The following is a 15,111-nucleotide window of genomic DNA, read 5'->3' on the forward strand; positions in this document are numbered from 1 at the left end:
CATAAGTAGTGGGCTTGTGACTTTGTGAATTGTGAGCAATGAATTTGACTCTCTCTCTATATAGTAATGATTAAATTAGATCATCATTTTTCGTGAGACTCAATATAAATATACACAATCTATTATATGAATACACATAAATTAAATTGTGTAATTTGTCAAACATGAATATACACAATTTATTCTGGAGTAATTTGTATCCATTCGTGTAGTAGATTATGTGTATTCATGTTAAATCTCACGATTTAATGAGAACAAGTTGTCTCACTGAAATATTAACATATATATATATATATATATATATATATATATATATATATATATATATATATATATATATATATATAAACTCCTTTTTCTTTTATACCATATATTATATATATAGTAACAATCTTTAGAAACATGATACACATTCCACATTGTCTTATCATAACCTATTCATTCATCAGAAGCTAGTCCAAACTTTTGTAACCTAGAAGATTTGATAGATGTTGAGGCAAGAATATTTTATCTTTAGAATTCAGATTTCTTGACCTGATCAGCCCAAGAAAAGCATTTTATATTTCTATATGAATAATTAAATCACAATAAGTTTCAAACCATATACCATAAGATGAAACCCACATATGTGCATATATACACACGCGCTATCACATGTGGTTTACATGTATGTAGAGCTAAAGTCTATTTTAATTTGTTGTACGAGTTTTTTTTATAATGTCAAAATGTAAAAATAAATAAATTATATCAATTCATTTTGTTTTACAAAATAAAAATATATAATTCTTTACTAACTAATAGTTTTATTTTATTTTTTTAATCCATAGGGTGTAAATAAGATGATGCTGGTATCTTCTAGTTTAATTAGAGGTGTTTTGCAATCATTGAGACCCTATATACTACAAACAGAATTAGGGTTGATGTGTGATTCTAATTGATTGCGCAATAAAACATGCAGTTAGACCAACAAAAAAAAAAATTAATTGAAATAATCCAGATTGCGCATGGACACGAGTAGTTATGCTGTGCATCCGTATGCACCATGCATGGTGCATACGGATGCAAAAACGACGTCGTTTTATTAAAAACGCGCGTCTCCCCTTAAAAAAAAATTCAGGTTCGCTTCCCAGCAACAACATTATGTTGTTCATTCATTCTGGAATTTTAGTTCATAGATTATGGAATTTTAGTTCATCGATTCTGAAATTGTAGTTCATCGATTCTGAAATTTTAGTTCATAGATTCTGGAATTTTAGTTCATTCATTCTAGAATTTTTAGTTCATAGATTAGATTCTGGAATTTTAGTTCATAGATTTTGAAATTATAGTTCATCGATTATGGAATTTTAGTTCATATGTTGTTGCTGGGAATCGAACCTGAATTTTTTTTTTTAAGGGAGACGTGCGTTTTTAATAAAACGACGTCGTTTTTGCATCCGTATGCTACGGATGCACAGCATAATTTGTCCATGGACACCTTAGCCCAAAAAGTTCAATCATTATTGTGTGGACCATATTTTGTCTGTTGTAAAATAATGTACATTCAATACAAAAATAATGTATATTCAGTAGAAAAATAATGTACATTATATTCAGAGGAAGTATATTATTTTTGTTCTGGGTATACATTATATTGTATAATGTACATTCAGTATAAAAATAATGTACATTTAATATATTAAAAATGTATTTTTTGTTATGGTCCACGTAACATTGTGTGGGTCATGGTCCATACAATAATTTGCCCAAAAAGTTTGTTGTAGAAGTCTAACCCAAATCAATTGGACATTTCTGATTGTGTGGCCCATTTTGCAAAATCCATATTACAGTTCATATTTGTTACTCGACACCTACTCTAAAAATATGGACAAATTATACCATGGGCTAGATATTGGTATATAATTGTAATTAATATATTATGTACCTTCAGTTAACATATTATGAACTTATAAATAAATTGAAGCTACATAATATGTTAATGCATGTACATAATTTATTAACTACATACATATAATATGTTAATTGTAGTAGGTACATACTTTATTAACTAAAAACACATAATATGTTAATTGTAGTAGGTACATAATTTATTAACTGAAAACACATAATATGTTAACTGCAGATACATAATATGTAATTGTAGTCGGTACATAATTTATTAACTGAATACACGTAATATGTTAACTATATGCACATGATCTAAATATTCTTTCGGACCATGATCCACAATGCAAGGTGAACAACCCTAGTATATGGTATAACAATTGGAAATATGCCTTCATAAAAAAATATAGATATATTTTAATATTGAAGAGTTCATAAAGGAGTGATCAAGTGGGTGTAGCTCTTAATTAGTCGAACATATCGCATATGATCTTATTAGTGCGGAGTGTTGACACGTCTAATATTTCTAAAAAATTAGCCTTACAAATATATATTTGAGCATAGTTGTATTTATAACTTATTTTGAAAAAAGAATGAAATATACAAAATTTCACATAAAAATTAACAAGTTTTAGAGTATGTATGTCATAGAACACAATTTGATTTGTGTATATATGTTAGTTGACATATCAATTATAACTATTATTACTACTCCGTATTTAATTAGTGAATGACTATTGGCATTAACTATCCATTTGAGAAAAATAAATTTATATTTTACCCTCTGTCCCTCTCGATCAATGGTTAAATGATACTATTACCTGATATGTTATTTTATATTTTGATGATTTGAACCCATGACAATAACAAAATTATTTTTATTTCTTAATGTAAATAATTTAAGACCCATTTTCAAAACGCCATTTTGGTCGTGTAAAACTCCTTCAGTCTTCATGAACATCATTGTCTCCCCATCAATGCCATGTTCAGCCTCATTTTTACCATCAAACATACAACCCAGACCCTCAAGCACAATAATTTGTTCAACAATTCACATAAAAAAAAAATAAAAAATAAAGCGCATAAAAAATATTATGTGACACTCTCAATCAAAAAATATTAATAAGAATTCAATTCATAACCATGCAATACAACGTAACCTAATTAATTAAGCATTTTTCATTGATGTGGCTTACATATTGAGCAAAGTAGAAAACTCCTTAATTGGTTAAAAGTATCAAATCTTATATTCATTGTTTAATCAAACAAGTTTTCTTGGCCCTCTACCTTTCATTTATATTTGTAAATAAACACTATTTTACTCGATTAATTGGTTTATGCAACATAGTCAAAAGCTGCAATTAATGGAAATTGTTCGACAGATCAGATTTAATTAAAATTTGACCGTTTCAGAAGCTGATGAGAGAAGTTGGATGGTCAAACTATCAAGGAACATCTGATCTTCTACCTCTATTACATCATCATTATTATTATATTTAAATTTTATATTTACAATTTTTTTTTTTTTTTTTGAAAGTTACTGGCTCTATTACATTGTAGTATCTGTTCATATACTTTCTCAACCTACTGAAACACAAAGAACCAATAACGCCTCCACTGAGGCTCAAACTCATAATCTTCCAAATAAAAGTCCAACCCGAGTACCATTGGACCACATAGTCCTGGTTATATATTTACAATTTGATTACTTTAAATTTTATATTTTAAGAAAACAGACAAAAATGAGTTAATAAAAAACGAGGCGAAGAAAACGAAGGACATGCAAAAGCACTTCACAGCAGAAAGCTCAATTCTTGAATATGACCTTTGGCAAATTGATTGGAAACACAAACCCTGATTGCATTCCAGAAAACCCTCTAAGTATAAATAGTATGTATTTGCTTGGTTCATAGCTTTATATACTAAGAAATAAGAATGAGAATAAAAATCATAATTATTTTCTTCAAAAAAAATAAAAATCATAGTTATTATTTGGTTGACCAATTTTTAAAACACAATTATAAAATTGTATTACCCCTTCAATTAAGAACCTTACTTCCTAATTAAAAAAGTATCATTCCATGGTAATTTGATTTTTAAATTTGAATTAGTACCTTAAACTTTTTTGTTTTAATTTGTTATTCATATCGGCGTTTTGGATTTCATTATATTAAGATTAATTGTATTGATTTTTTGTTTTTATATTTTTTATATTTGCATTGGTCAAGTAAATTAATATTTCAGAAAATTTCACACAATCTAATCATGATGGTGAATGTGATTCCCATGTAGGTTACAACTTACAAAGTCCACATCAGATACTTCCATTATTTTTTTTGGTTTGATTGTAGGTTTAGGCAGACATGAGTATATTAAGTGCGTGTTTAGTTTATGAGTTTACACACTAAGAATGATAATTAAAATCATAATTACTGTTTGATTGACAATTTTTTAAAATATAACTATGAGATTTGATTACATCTTCAATTACAAATCTCATTTTCTAATTAAAAAATGAGTATTATTTCATCTTATTAGTAGTCTAATTTTTAAGTTTGAATTAATATTTTTTAATTTTGTTTTGATTTTTTGTTCATTTTGATGCTTTAGGTATCATTATATTAGGATCAAATACCTTGATTTTTTATTTTTGTATTTTTTAGAATAAAAGCTTAATGCATTAAATCAGAAACGAGAATGTTCACAAGAAACTAGGGAGATGAGTGATACCACTCCCCGTAACCTGACCAAGAAAAGGCCCCCCTTGCAATAGCATGAACAGCTCGATTCGCAGATCGCCTAGCAAAATAACATACCCAACGAAATATCAATATTGATAATTATTTCAATTCCACCATACTACCAAACATGCAAAATACTTTCACAAAAACTTATTACTATTACCAAGTATTTAATTTTTATTACAATTCCGATTTCAATGTGCGAATCATACACACCTTAAAATCTTATTGTAAAGAGGGACAAAACACTCTCTTATGAATTTTAAGGTAAGTATATTATTGTGTAAAATATAATTAAGTTACAAGGATCCACGTCATGCATTGTATTTATAACTTATAAATGATTCTCATTTTTATATGTTAACAATAAACAATTAATTTTTTTATATATAATTGTTACCCAGTGCTAATATTACTAATCTCAGAAAAATCTATTATTAACAGTTACGTAATAAAATTCCCTATTACTAAATTTTAAACAATCTCATATCTTATGCAAAGTTAATAAAAAAGTTAACATTAATAAACTAACATCATGTAATTTAATGACATTGTAACCTAGAAAATTTCGCCACTTTATTACTGCATTCAAACTTTCATTTCACTATAATCTCGTCCAGATTTCTGTGGATTATCTCATCTTTAATTTAGGCGGCCCCACACTTTATGATGCTGGAATCACCCATATCTACCCACCTACAGGCGATTTCCATTCACGCGACTCACCATACCGCCATAATTAGTAACAACCGAACCGCGTGCCCACCACTCACTACCACCGCGCGTGGAAGAACATCCTCGCACCACAGTCTTAAACCTCTGACGGGATCGCAGTAGTATGAGAACACCAAAAACCGGTCTGACTTCAAGAACAGTTTAAGAGAGAGAAAGTAGAGAGAGGAACAAACTTCCCAAACTAACCCACAATTCCATTTGTGAATCAAAGCTTTCCATTTCCAAGAATCTGACAATACTAACCCTCCACATATACACACATGAGTACATACACAGTCATACATACATTATAAATATATATATATTCTCCTTTCTTTATTGCTATCTAATCTACTGCTACCAGTAATCTCTTTATCTACAATCTATCCCACCCACCCACATCAACACTAGCATTAATTCTTTTTATATATTTGTTTTTTCTTTTCATAATTTCAACAAAAAAGAAAAGAAAGAAAGAAAATAGTACCTGAAAAGAAAATTCCAAGAAAAGGATTAAGGATGAGAGAGTCTGTGCAAATGTATGCTCATAGTTGCTCATCTTCAATTCTTTTTGTTTCTTTCTTACTCCTGCTACTATTACTCTATAATAATAATAATAATAATTGTACTGATTATATTTTATGGGAATTCGCTAAATCTCACCTTCACACCTCAACGACAGTCGCTGTTTGCTGTACAGATTATCAATACGCAATAGAGGGAGAGAGAAAGTCTCCAGTCCTTTTTTTTTACTTTTAGTGGGAGAGAGAGAGAGAGAGTGATGGGTGAGAGAAGTGTGAGCATTTTCTACGAGTTAAACTTTTGTGGGTTTGTGAAATTTTCTATCTTTTCGTCAAAACCAAAAGCTACCCAATTCCGTGCTCTTCTCTCTACCCCCTTCTCTCTCTAAAAGCTCTTTCATTTCGGAATTTGGGAACCCTAAGTTTTAGAACGAGAAAGATAACGATTTTGAGGTGTTTTAGTGGAGGGTGCCGAGTTTTAAAGCTTATTGATTCACTTACGGTTCATTTTTTTGGTTAGTGGAAAGAGTTGTTTGGGATTTTGGGTTTGTTTAGTAATGGAGCCTGGTGGTGGAAATGGCGGGAGTGTTGGTGGCGGAGAGTCTGCTGAGCCAGCTGGAGTTGCCGGAGGCAGTGCCGGCGGAAGTGGTGGTTCTGATGTGGAGAAAAAGAAGCCACCGGAAGGAGGAGAGCCTAAGGTTAAGCGCAAAATGAAGACAGCTTCGCAGTTGGAAATTCTTGAAAAGACCTATGCCAGTTAGTTCATCTTTTACTCCTTTAACTTTATTACTGAGCATTTTTACTCTCTATTCATGCGGTTTATGGCAATGGCTTATGTGATTTTCTCCGTTATCTATTTTATTTATATTGTCGTTTTTAATTTCTCCTTTTCTGTTTAAACATCCGTGGCCGGACTGTATTGATTAATTGATCGATTGCTTATCTGATTGGAGCTTCTTGGTGTAGAGGAAGCTTACCCATCTGAGGCAGTGAGAGCAGAGCTGTCAGTTAAGTTGGGGTTAACTGATCGGCAGCTACAAATGTGGTTCTGCCATAGGAGACTGAAGGACCGAAAGGCCCCCTCAGTCCCCTCAGTAAAGCGGGCGCGAAAAGAAGATTTGCCGGCGGCAATGGTGTCTTCTTGTGGACACGATGACATTGCAACTGGCGGTGAATTGAGGAGTGGGCATGCATCTGCCTCTGCTTCAGGATTGAACCCACATACGCCCGTGGATTTGCAACAACACCATCCCCGTGTGGTTCATCGACCTGGAACTGCAGTTCCGAGGTATGCAGCTGAAATGCCAGCCATGAAGCGGTATTATGAGCCTCCACAGGCTATATCAGAGCTTCGTGCTATTGCATTTGTTGAGGCGCAGTTAGGAGAGCCATTGAGGGAGGACGGGCCTATTCTTGGAATGGAATTTGATCCCTTGCCACCAGGTGCATTTGGTGCTCCCATTGGTAAGTTTGCTAGGAAAATACTATGTGAACTCCCATATTCAACTCACAATTTTTACTCCCACACACAAAACCTTGATGTAGACACTTGTATTGGGACCCACATGAAAAAAGTAACTTATCAGAGCCTGTCACATCAGGAAGGAGTAAGATTTAGGAGTACATGTAGTAAAACTCTGTTTGCTATTAAAAATATGTATATGGCATTGTTTCAAAAGTGTGGTGAAGTTTGATGACGAGTAATAAAGACATTGTACAATTGATGAGTGCTAGAATAGACATACTAGGTGGTTGGGGCTATATATTGTTTAAAGCCCAATAAATGATCACTGAGACTAGGTTGCAGTTGCTTTCTAGATGACATAGTTCCATGCAGCGTTGATAGGAGGTGTTATGCTGGTTATATGATGAACTGATGTCAAATATAATTTGATTTTTTTTTTTCCTATTAACTAGACATTTCTTGTCTTATGGTTTTGCGGTGATATTGGAGGAGCTTTACCTCTTGACATGTAATTTATAGTATGGTAGTTTGAGTGAGGTACTTTGTTATACTCTGCATATACTAATACCCGGTCTCCCATCTCTAATGACCTGGCATTGAACTTCTAAATTGATCATATGTTGACAATTTGGAACCATCTTTGATTTTTTATTTGTATTTGATATTTTTCTGATGTGTATTTGAATTTTATAATTTATAAAGCTTCCCTTAAGTATGTGAACCTGACTCTTCCTGCATGGAACAGTGACAGCAGTGCATCACAAACCAGCGGAACGGTCTTTTGATACTGAACTATATGAGAGACAAGATAGTAGACAAATCAAGGTTATCTTACTCATTTCTTTTCAAGATATTCTCAGCTCTCATGCTGCTAAATTTGAAATACCCATTAGTGGTGTTTTCTGGTTTTAGCTTCTGCCTTTATGATGTATTCATGAGTAATTAATATTTCTCGTCCTTTTTTGGAAATACAACTGTTTTCTTAAAGCACATCTTTGAAGTTACCTAATAAAGTTAAAGTTCATTTGCATACTTCGATAGTTTCAATAATAAAGTTAAAGATCATAGTCAGTAAAGTGGCTCGTCTATTTATGTCTACCTGGGCTAAACTTATCATTCACAAAGTTTAAAACCTATTAACTTGGCAAGGCTAATAATAGTATGCCCTTTAGGCTTGTATATACTATTGAAACTCTTGATTTCATCAGAGTTTCTGTTTCTTCACTTCAGACCTTAAAAATGCTTTTAATCTATTTTGTACTATGTAAATGTCCTTGAAAACTGGTTAACTTGTATAGCAAGGTAAGAGGTAGTTTACAAGTTAATAAAAAAACTGAGAAGTATTGTAGAATTACTAACAGGGTAACAGGTTAGAAGTGATTGGTGTTTTCTTTGTTCTTATATTTGTCATTCTGAATTGTATATGTAGGTTGATTTCTCGCCAATATATTGTTTCACATCTTTAAGGCTTGCTTCAGTTATTGAGGAGTTAAAATTTTGACTATTAGAATTACATGTCAGGGGCCTACAAGGACTCTTCTTGAATACCAGTTTATTCCAGAGCAGCCATCTATCAGAAGTGATGCATATGAACGAAGTGTTCCGCACCACTATTACAGTTCACCTTCTGAAGCTCAGGGAAGCAGGCCTTCTTTATCTTCTGGGCGCTCTTATCTCCATAACAGTGAGCATTTTCCCTCAGGATACAGTATACAGACTCAACCGCCAACTTTAAGTCTACTACATCAGCAAGGGAGACATGCCCACTTATCTCCAGCTTCAGAAGAGGTTGATGTTGCTCCGCAAGGATCTTCTCATGGGAAAATTAGTGTCGAGGGTAATTTTGGTTCCCATCCCATCACTGGGCTTGAAAATCAATTCGTATCATCTGAGACCCGAGTCATTCATGAAGAGGAACGGTTGGAGAGGAAGCGCAAGGTTTCCATGGTTTCAGCTAATTCATTTTCCTTTCTTTTTGGGGGATGGTGGGTGGGTGGGTGGTCGGGCAAAGGGTTAATTGAATGCAAAAACATTTTTTTCCAAAAGGGTTTCACCTTATTTGAGTATACTTTTTACAGAGTGAAGAGGCTAAAATGGCAAGGGAAGTTGAAGCCCATGAGAAGAGGATTAGGAAAGAGCTTGAGAAACAAGACATGCTAAGGCGAAAGGTTGCAATTTAATGCATTTAGGGTTTAATTCCGGGGTTGCACTTGGATGGTTGGGTTATAATTTGTCAGTCACAAATGTTTATTTGGTGTTCTCTATTTCCTTAGAGAGAAGAGCAAATGAGGAAAGAGATGGAGAGACAGGATCGTGAGAGGCGGAAGGAAGAAGAAAGACTTTTACGTGAAAAGCAGCGTGAGGAGGAACGGTGCCTAAGGGAGCAAAGGCGTGAGATGGAAAGGAGGGAAAAATTTCTCCAGAAAGAATCAAAGAGAGTAAGTTGCAATGCATAATTCATCTAGTAACTCATCTATACACCTATGTTTAGTTTCCAATTAATAACTTGTCCTCTCACCCATCCTCACAGGTGGAGAAAATGAAGCTTAAAGAAGAGATGCGTAGAGAGAAGGAGGCTGCAAAGCTTAAAGCTGCTAATGAGAGGGCTGCTGCTCGTAGAATTGCTAAAGAATCCATAGAATTAATTGAGGATGAAAGATTGGAACTTATGGAGTTGGCTGCCTCTACGAAGGGTTTGCCTTCAGTTCTAGCTTTGGACAATGAAGCTCTACAAAACCTCGAGTCATTTGCAGGTGGTTACACTATTTTGCACTCCATATATGGTACATTTGGTTTGTTATGAGTCATAAATTATGTCATGAACGAGTTATGAGGTGGAAAACTTATTGGAAAGTACTATATAGTCCTGCTCTGTCTTGTCTTCCCTTTCTACTATTATATATTCAAACGTTTTAACACCTGATATATTTTATAATTCATATTTTAGATATGCTCAGGGAATTCCCACCCAAGTTTGTCTTCCTGAAAAAACCATTTGGAATTCAACCCTGGATTGGTTCTGATGCAAATGTGGGCAATCTTCTAATGGTGAGAAACTTACTTAACGTCCTATTCCCCCAGTTCTATTGGCTGAATAATATTCATATCTTCATTTTCATCCTCTTCAAAGGATATACATTAAATGACTTCAGGAGAATGTCATTGTCTTTGAGATGTTTACCGATGTGATATTTCTTCAGGTCTGGAGATTCTTAATTACGTTTTCTGATGTTCTCTCGCTCTGGCCTTTCACTTTGGATGAGCTTGTTCAGGCATTTCATGATTATGTAAGTTCCATTGCACATTTCATTTTTGTTGCGAGTTGACTTTTTTGGGTTGTCAAATAACAATCATACCCATATTACATCCATGTGTTTTCATCTATTGCCAGGATCCAAGATTACTTGGAGAGATACATATAGCTCTCCTGAGATCCATAATAAAAGATATTGAAGATGTTGCTAGAACGTCTTCAGCTGTGGTTGGAGCGAATCAAAACAATGCTGCTAATCCTGGAGGTGGACATCCCCAGATTGTTGAAGGAGTATGCTCTTTTTTTGTTCCTTGTTTTGTCCAGTGATCTAGTTATATCGTTCATTATAAAAAAAAAAAAAATTAGTATGCCACTTATAATGCAGACCCAAATAGAATGGGACTAAGGCTTTATTTTTGTAACAGGCATATGCTTGGGGTTTTGATATAAGGAGCTGGCAGCGCCACTTAAACCCATTGACTTGGCCTGAAATATTGCGGCAGTTTGCTCTATCTGCAGGTTTTGGCCCAAAGTTGACGAAAAGAAACATTGAACCTGCATGTCTTCGGGATGAAAATGAGGCATAAATATTCTGCCTTTTCTCATTCAATATATACACATGCAAAGCGTTGAACTCTTTTTGTAGCTTTTCTTTTTTGTTTTCTTCTTAATTAGATTGCCTCTGCAGGGTAATGATGCTGCTGATATTATTTCCAACTTACGGAATGGAGTTGCAGCAGAGAATGCTCTTTCGAAAATGCAAGAAAGGGGTCTTTCCAATCCCAGGAGATCTCGACATTGCCTAACACCTGGAACAGTCAAATTCGCAGCATTTCATGTTCTCTCATTCGAGGGAAGCAAGGGCCTGACAATACTGGATGTTGCAGAAAGGATTCAGGTAACTTTAGAATCAATTGCCCTATTTCATGGTAGTCAGCTGACTGACCTTTTTTTCTCTTTCCGTGTAAATTGTAAAGGCATCTGGTCTGCGGGACCTTACCACGAGTAAGACACCAGAAGCATCTATTGCTGCTGCTTTGTCAAGGGATACGAAGCTTTTTGAGAGAACTGCTCCTTCCACTTACTGTGTGCGTACGCCTTACAGGAAGGATCCTGCTGATGCTGAAGCTCTTCTTGCCGCAGCCAGGGAAAAAGTTCACCTTTTTAAAAATAGATGTTTGAATGGTGAGGAAGCAGATGATGGTGAGAAAGAAGAAGATTCTGAAAGTGATGCAGCAGAGGATCCCGAGGTTGACAATTTAGAAGACGAAACAAATATAAGTAAAAGCAGTGGGTCTTGTAAACCAAGTAGATTAGAAGATCACAAAATTTCTTACGATCTGGCTGAGATGCCACCAGGTAGTGTTCAGATTTCACCTACTTTGATGGGGGAGAAAAAAACTTCTGGTGATCAATTAGTTGATACTGGCAGTCAATGTGAGAGTAGTATTCCTGACCAAGAAAACACAATAGTAGATGATGGAAGTGCAGGCGAACAATGGGTTCAAGGACTCATGGATGGAGAGTACTCTGATCTGAGCGTCGAAGAGCGCCTTGATGCCCTTGTTGCTTTGGTTGGATTTGCTAACGAGGGAAACTCTATCCGATTTGCTTTAGAGGTTCGTTTGTGTCCTGTGCTTCTTCCCTATTTAATTTACTGCTTTCCCATTTACCTTTCTTGAGTGAAAGTCGCTAACCTTTTCAGGAGCGCTTGGAAGCAGCGTCTGCATTGAAGAAGCAGATGTGGGCAGAAGCACAACTTGACAAACGTCGTTTCAAAGATGATTATGTGATAAAGATGCAGTTTTCATCTGTTATTAATGCAAATAATGCTGCTCAGCCAGGGGATTCAAATAACCCAGGGAATGACCCAAACTACTCTAGTAATGTTATTGTTGAAAGAAATCTTCCATTACAAGAGTTTTCTGCTGGCCCCGATAATATTCAGGTTCAGCATTTGGGATATGTTGCAGAGAAATCGCGCATGCAGCTTAAAACTTATATTGGGTATAGGGCAGAGCAGACATATGTATATAGGTCATTGCCACTTGGACAGGATCGGAGACGCAACAGATATTGGCAGTTCATTACTTCTTCTCGAAATGATCCAGGCTATGGCAGAATTTTTGTTGAGCTGCGTGATGGTCAATGGAGGCTTATTGATTCCGAAAAGGTACCTATATTCATGTTGCGTAGTCTATATCTATGATGCAATTTCTCATTCAGGTTTACCTTCTATTTCCTCGACATATAGGGTTTTGATGCCCTCCTGGCATCCTTGGATGTACGTGGAATCAGAGAGTCCCATTTGCATTTGATGTTGCAAAGAATTGAAGTGACTTTCAAGGAAACTGCAAGAAGAAATATGTTGCAAATGATGAATTCTGTCGCAGATGTTGAAAATGACGTAAAAAAGGAAGCTTTGGAAAAAACTTCAACCCTTGACAAAGACCCAAATAGCCCTCCGTGTATATCATCCTTTATGATTGGGGTTGGAAGGAACATAGTTGAGAAAAGCGATGCTTTGAGGAGATACGTAGATTTTGAGAAGTGGATGTGGGAAGAATGTCTCGATTCTAAATTTTTATGTGCAACGAAGGAGGGAAAGATAAGACGGAGAAACCTGCTGAGAGTTTGTGACCGCTGCTATGTTTTGTACTTTGAGGAAAACCACTGTCCTTTTTGTCATACAACCTATGCCAAAAACTTGAAATTTTCCGAACATTTGACTAGGTGCAAAGAGAAATTGAAGGACGAGTATCTTTCCCCTTTCCGTGCTCTATACTCGTCACCTCCCATTCGTATTAGATTGTTAAAAGCACAGCTAGCTTCACTGGAGGCAAGAATCTCATCCTTGTAGTTTATTTAATTTCTACCAATTATTTCTTCCCACTTTCACTCATATATAGTGGCGACATTGGCTTTTATAGGTCTCCGTTCTTCCTGAAGCTTTTGAACCTGTTTGGTCAGAGGAGTATCGAAGCCATTGGGGTATGAAGCTACAGACTGCATCTTCAGCTGAAGATCTACTTCAGGTCGAAATCTAAATTTTTATTGAACAACAATAATTTACTAACCTTAAGTCCAGATTATTATTCACATTTTAATCTCAATTTTCTTTGTGTCGGGCTCCAGCTTTTAACAATGTTAGAATGTGCGATTAAGAGAGACTTTCTATTGTCAAATTACGAGACCTCGAATGAGTTGTTGGGCATTGGTGATCAGCCTGCTGGTTTCGAGAGGGTCGGTGTGCTTCCATGGATACCTCACACGACAGCGGCTTTAGCACTGAGGCTTATGGAACTCGATACATCCATATGTTACACACAACAGCAGAAAGAGGAATCTCAGAAAGGAGAGCGAAATTTCTCTGTGAGTTCTTAAATGTTTTTTTTTTTAATTTTTGGGTATTTTGATGGAAATGGAATTCTTAATATTTTGACATGAATTTCAATGTGCAAAGGCGCTACCATCAAAATATACTATTCCAAAAAACGTTGCGGAGGAGGTTCCTGCTGAAGCTCTGCATGAAGCTGGAATGTGGCCTAATGTCGAAAATGGATCGGGCTCGGGACGAGGCCGTGGTCGGGGAAGAGGTCGTAGACGTATCAGTATCGAGAAATCTCAGAGGAAAATCGTTGATTCCAAGCCCGAATCTGCTTCTCACAGACTTGGGGCACTGCCAGGATGGAAAGGACAATCGAAGGGACAAGGGGGGCGAAGAAAGGGTCGTCGCTCAGCCAGAAGTAGGCAAAGGCCAGTGAAGAATGTTATAACAATTAACGCTGACAACAGGGCTAGCTCCATTGAGCAGCAATGGAAGGAGGAGGAAATGGAAACAGCACAAATTCAAATCGAGGCTGCTGAAAACGATAGCAGTCCAGAAAGATCAGGGTTCGAGAACGATAATGGTCAAGCATCAGAGGATGAATACGATGACTACGCTATGACAGAAGAGTATCCCGGGCTCTTCAGTGGGAAGTCTGGACAGCAAATGGAAATCGGTGGCAACTATGACGCTGATCAAGGAATTGATGATATAGACTATGCCAATGACGATTATATAGATGGTGACGATGAAGAAGTTGAAGGCGAGGAAGATGCACCGGGTAATGAAGACATTGAAGGATATTTCAACGGTGACTCGGAGGATGAAGGAAACAGATTCAGGGCCGAGGAGCAAATAGAAAGCGAGAGTCAAGATTCACCATCTTCGTCATCTGACTATAGTGAATAATTCTAGTTTCAAAGAAGGGAGCAAAATGTAGCTGCAAAACATAAAGAAAAAGTTGCAGGTTTGCTCTTGGTCCATAGTACAATCTCCCAGCTCTTTAAGACTAGAGAGCTTTGTAGGAAGTTAACATGTATTTATATGTATTAATAGTTGAAAATGAGCTGCATAGTGTATGTTAAACTGTACCCAAATCTTGCAAACTGGAGTACTATACATCTCAATTATAAAGAAGCAAGAGTTGAAGCTCAGAAATTTTATTATGAATTCTGGGAAATATGTAGATTTCATCCATTTTATCC

At 35.6% G+C, this 15,111-nt stretch overlaps 1 protein-coding gene and 1 long non-coding RNA gene across 2 annotated transcripts; one reads left to right on the forward strand and one right to left on the reverse strand.

Annotated features, from left to right (window-relative positions):
• Positions 1 to 5,146: 5,146 nt before the first annotated feature.
• LOC109188094 lies at positions 5,147 to 6,083 on the reverse strand. Its single transcript, XR_002055353.1, has 2 exons — positions 6,003 to 6,083; positions 5,147 to 5,444 (listed from the first exon to the last, which is right to left on the reverse strand). It is a non-coding gene; the product is annotated as an uncharacterized LOC109188094 (long non-coding RNA).
• On the forward strand, positions 5,438 to 15,111 carry LOC109188093 (homeobox-DDT domain protein RLT2). The gene is made up of 19 exons (XM_019338604.1): positions 5,438 to 6,616; positions 6,827 to 7,324; positions 8,071 to 8,150; positions 8,847 to 9,263; positions 9,404 to 9,493; positions 9,599 to 9,763; positions 9,856 to 10,078; positions 10,273 to 10,373; positions 10,526 to 10,612; positions 10,717 to 10,869; positions 11,004 to 11,159; positions 11,267 to 11,476; positions 11,556 to 12,197; positions 12,284 to 12,751; positions 12,833 to 13,417; positions 13,509 to 13,613; positions 13,714 to 13,950; positions 14,042 to 14,853; positions 14,887 to 15,111. Exons 1-18 carry the CDS (start codon positions 6,418 to 6,420, stop codon positions 14,813 to 14,815), a joined length of 5,190 nt encoding a protein of 1,729 aa, XP_019194149.1. The 5' UTR covers positions 5,438 to 6,417; the 3' UTR covers positions 14,816 to 14,853; positions 14,887 to 15,111.

Source organism: Ipomoea nil, unplaced genomic scaffold, assembly GCF_001879475.1.
Source record: "Ipomoea nil cultivar Tokyo-kokei standard unplaced genomic scaffold, Asagao_1.1 scaffold1421, whole genome shotgun sequence".
Taxonomy (NCBI): Eukaryota; Viridiplantae; Streptophyta; class Magnoliopsida; order Solanales; family Convolvulaceae; genus Ipomoea; species Ipomoea nil.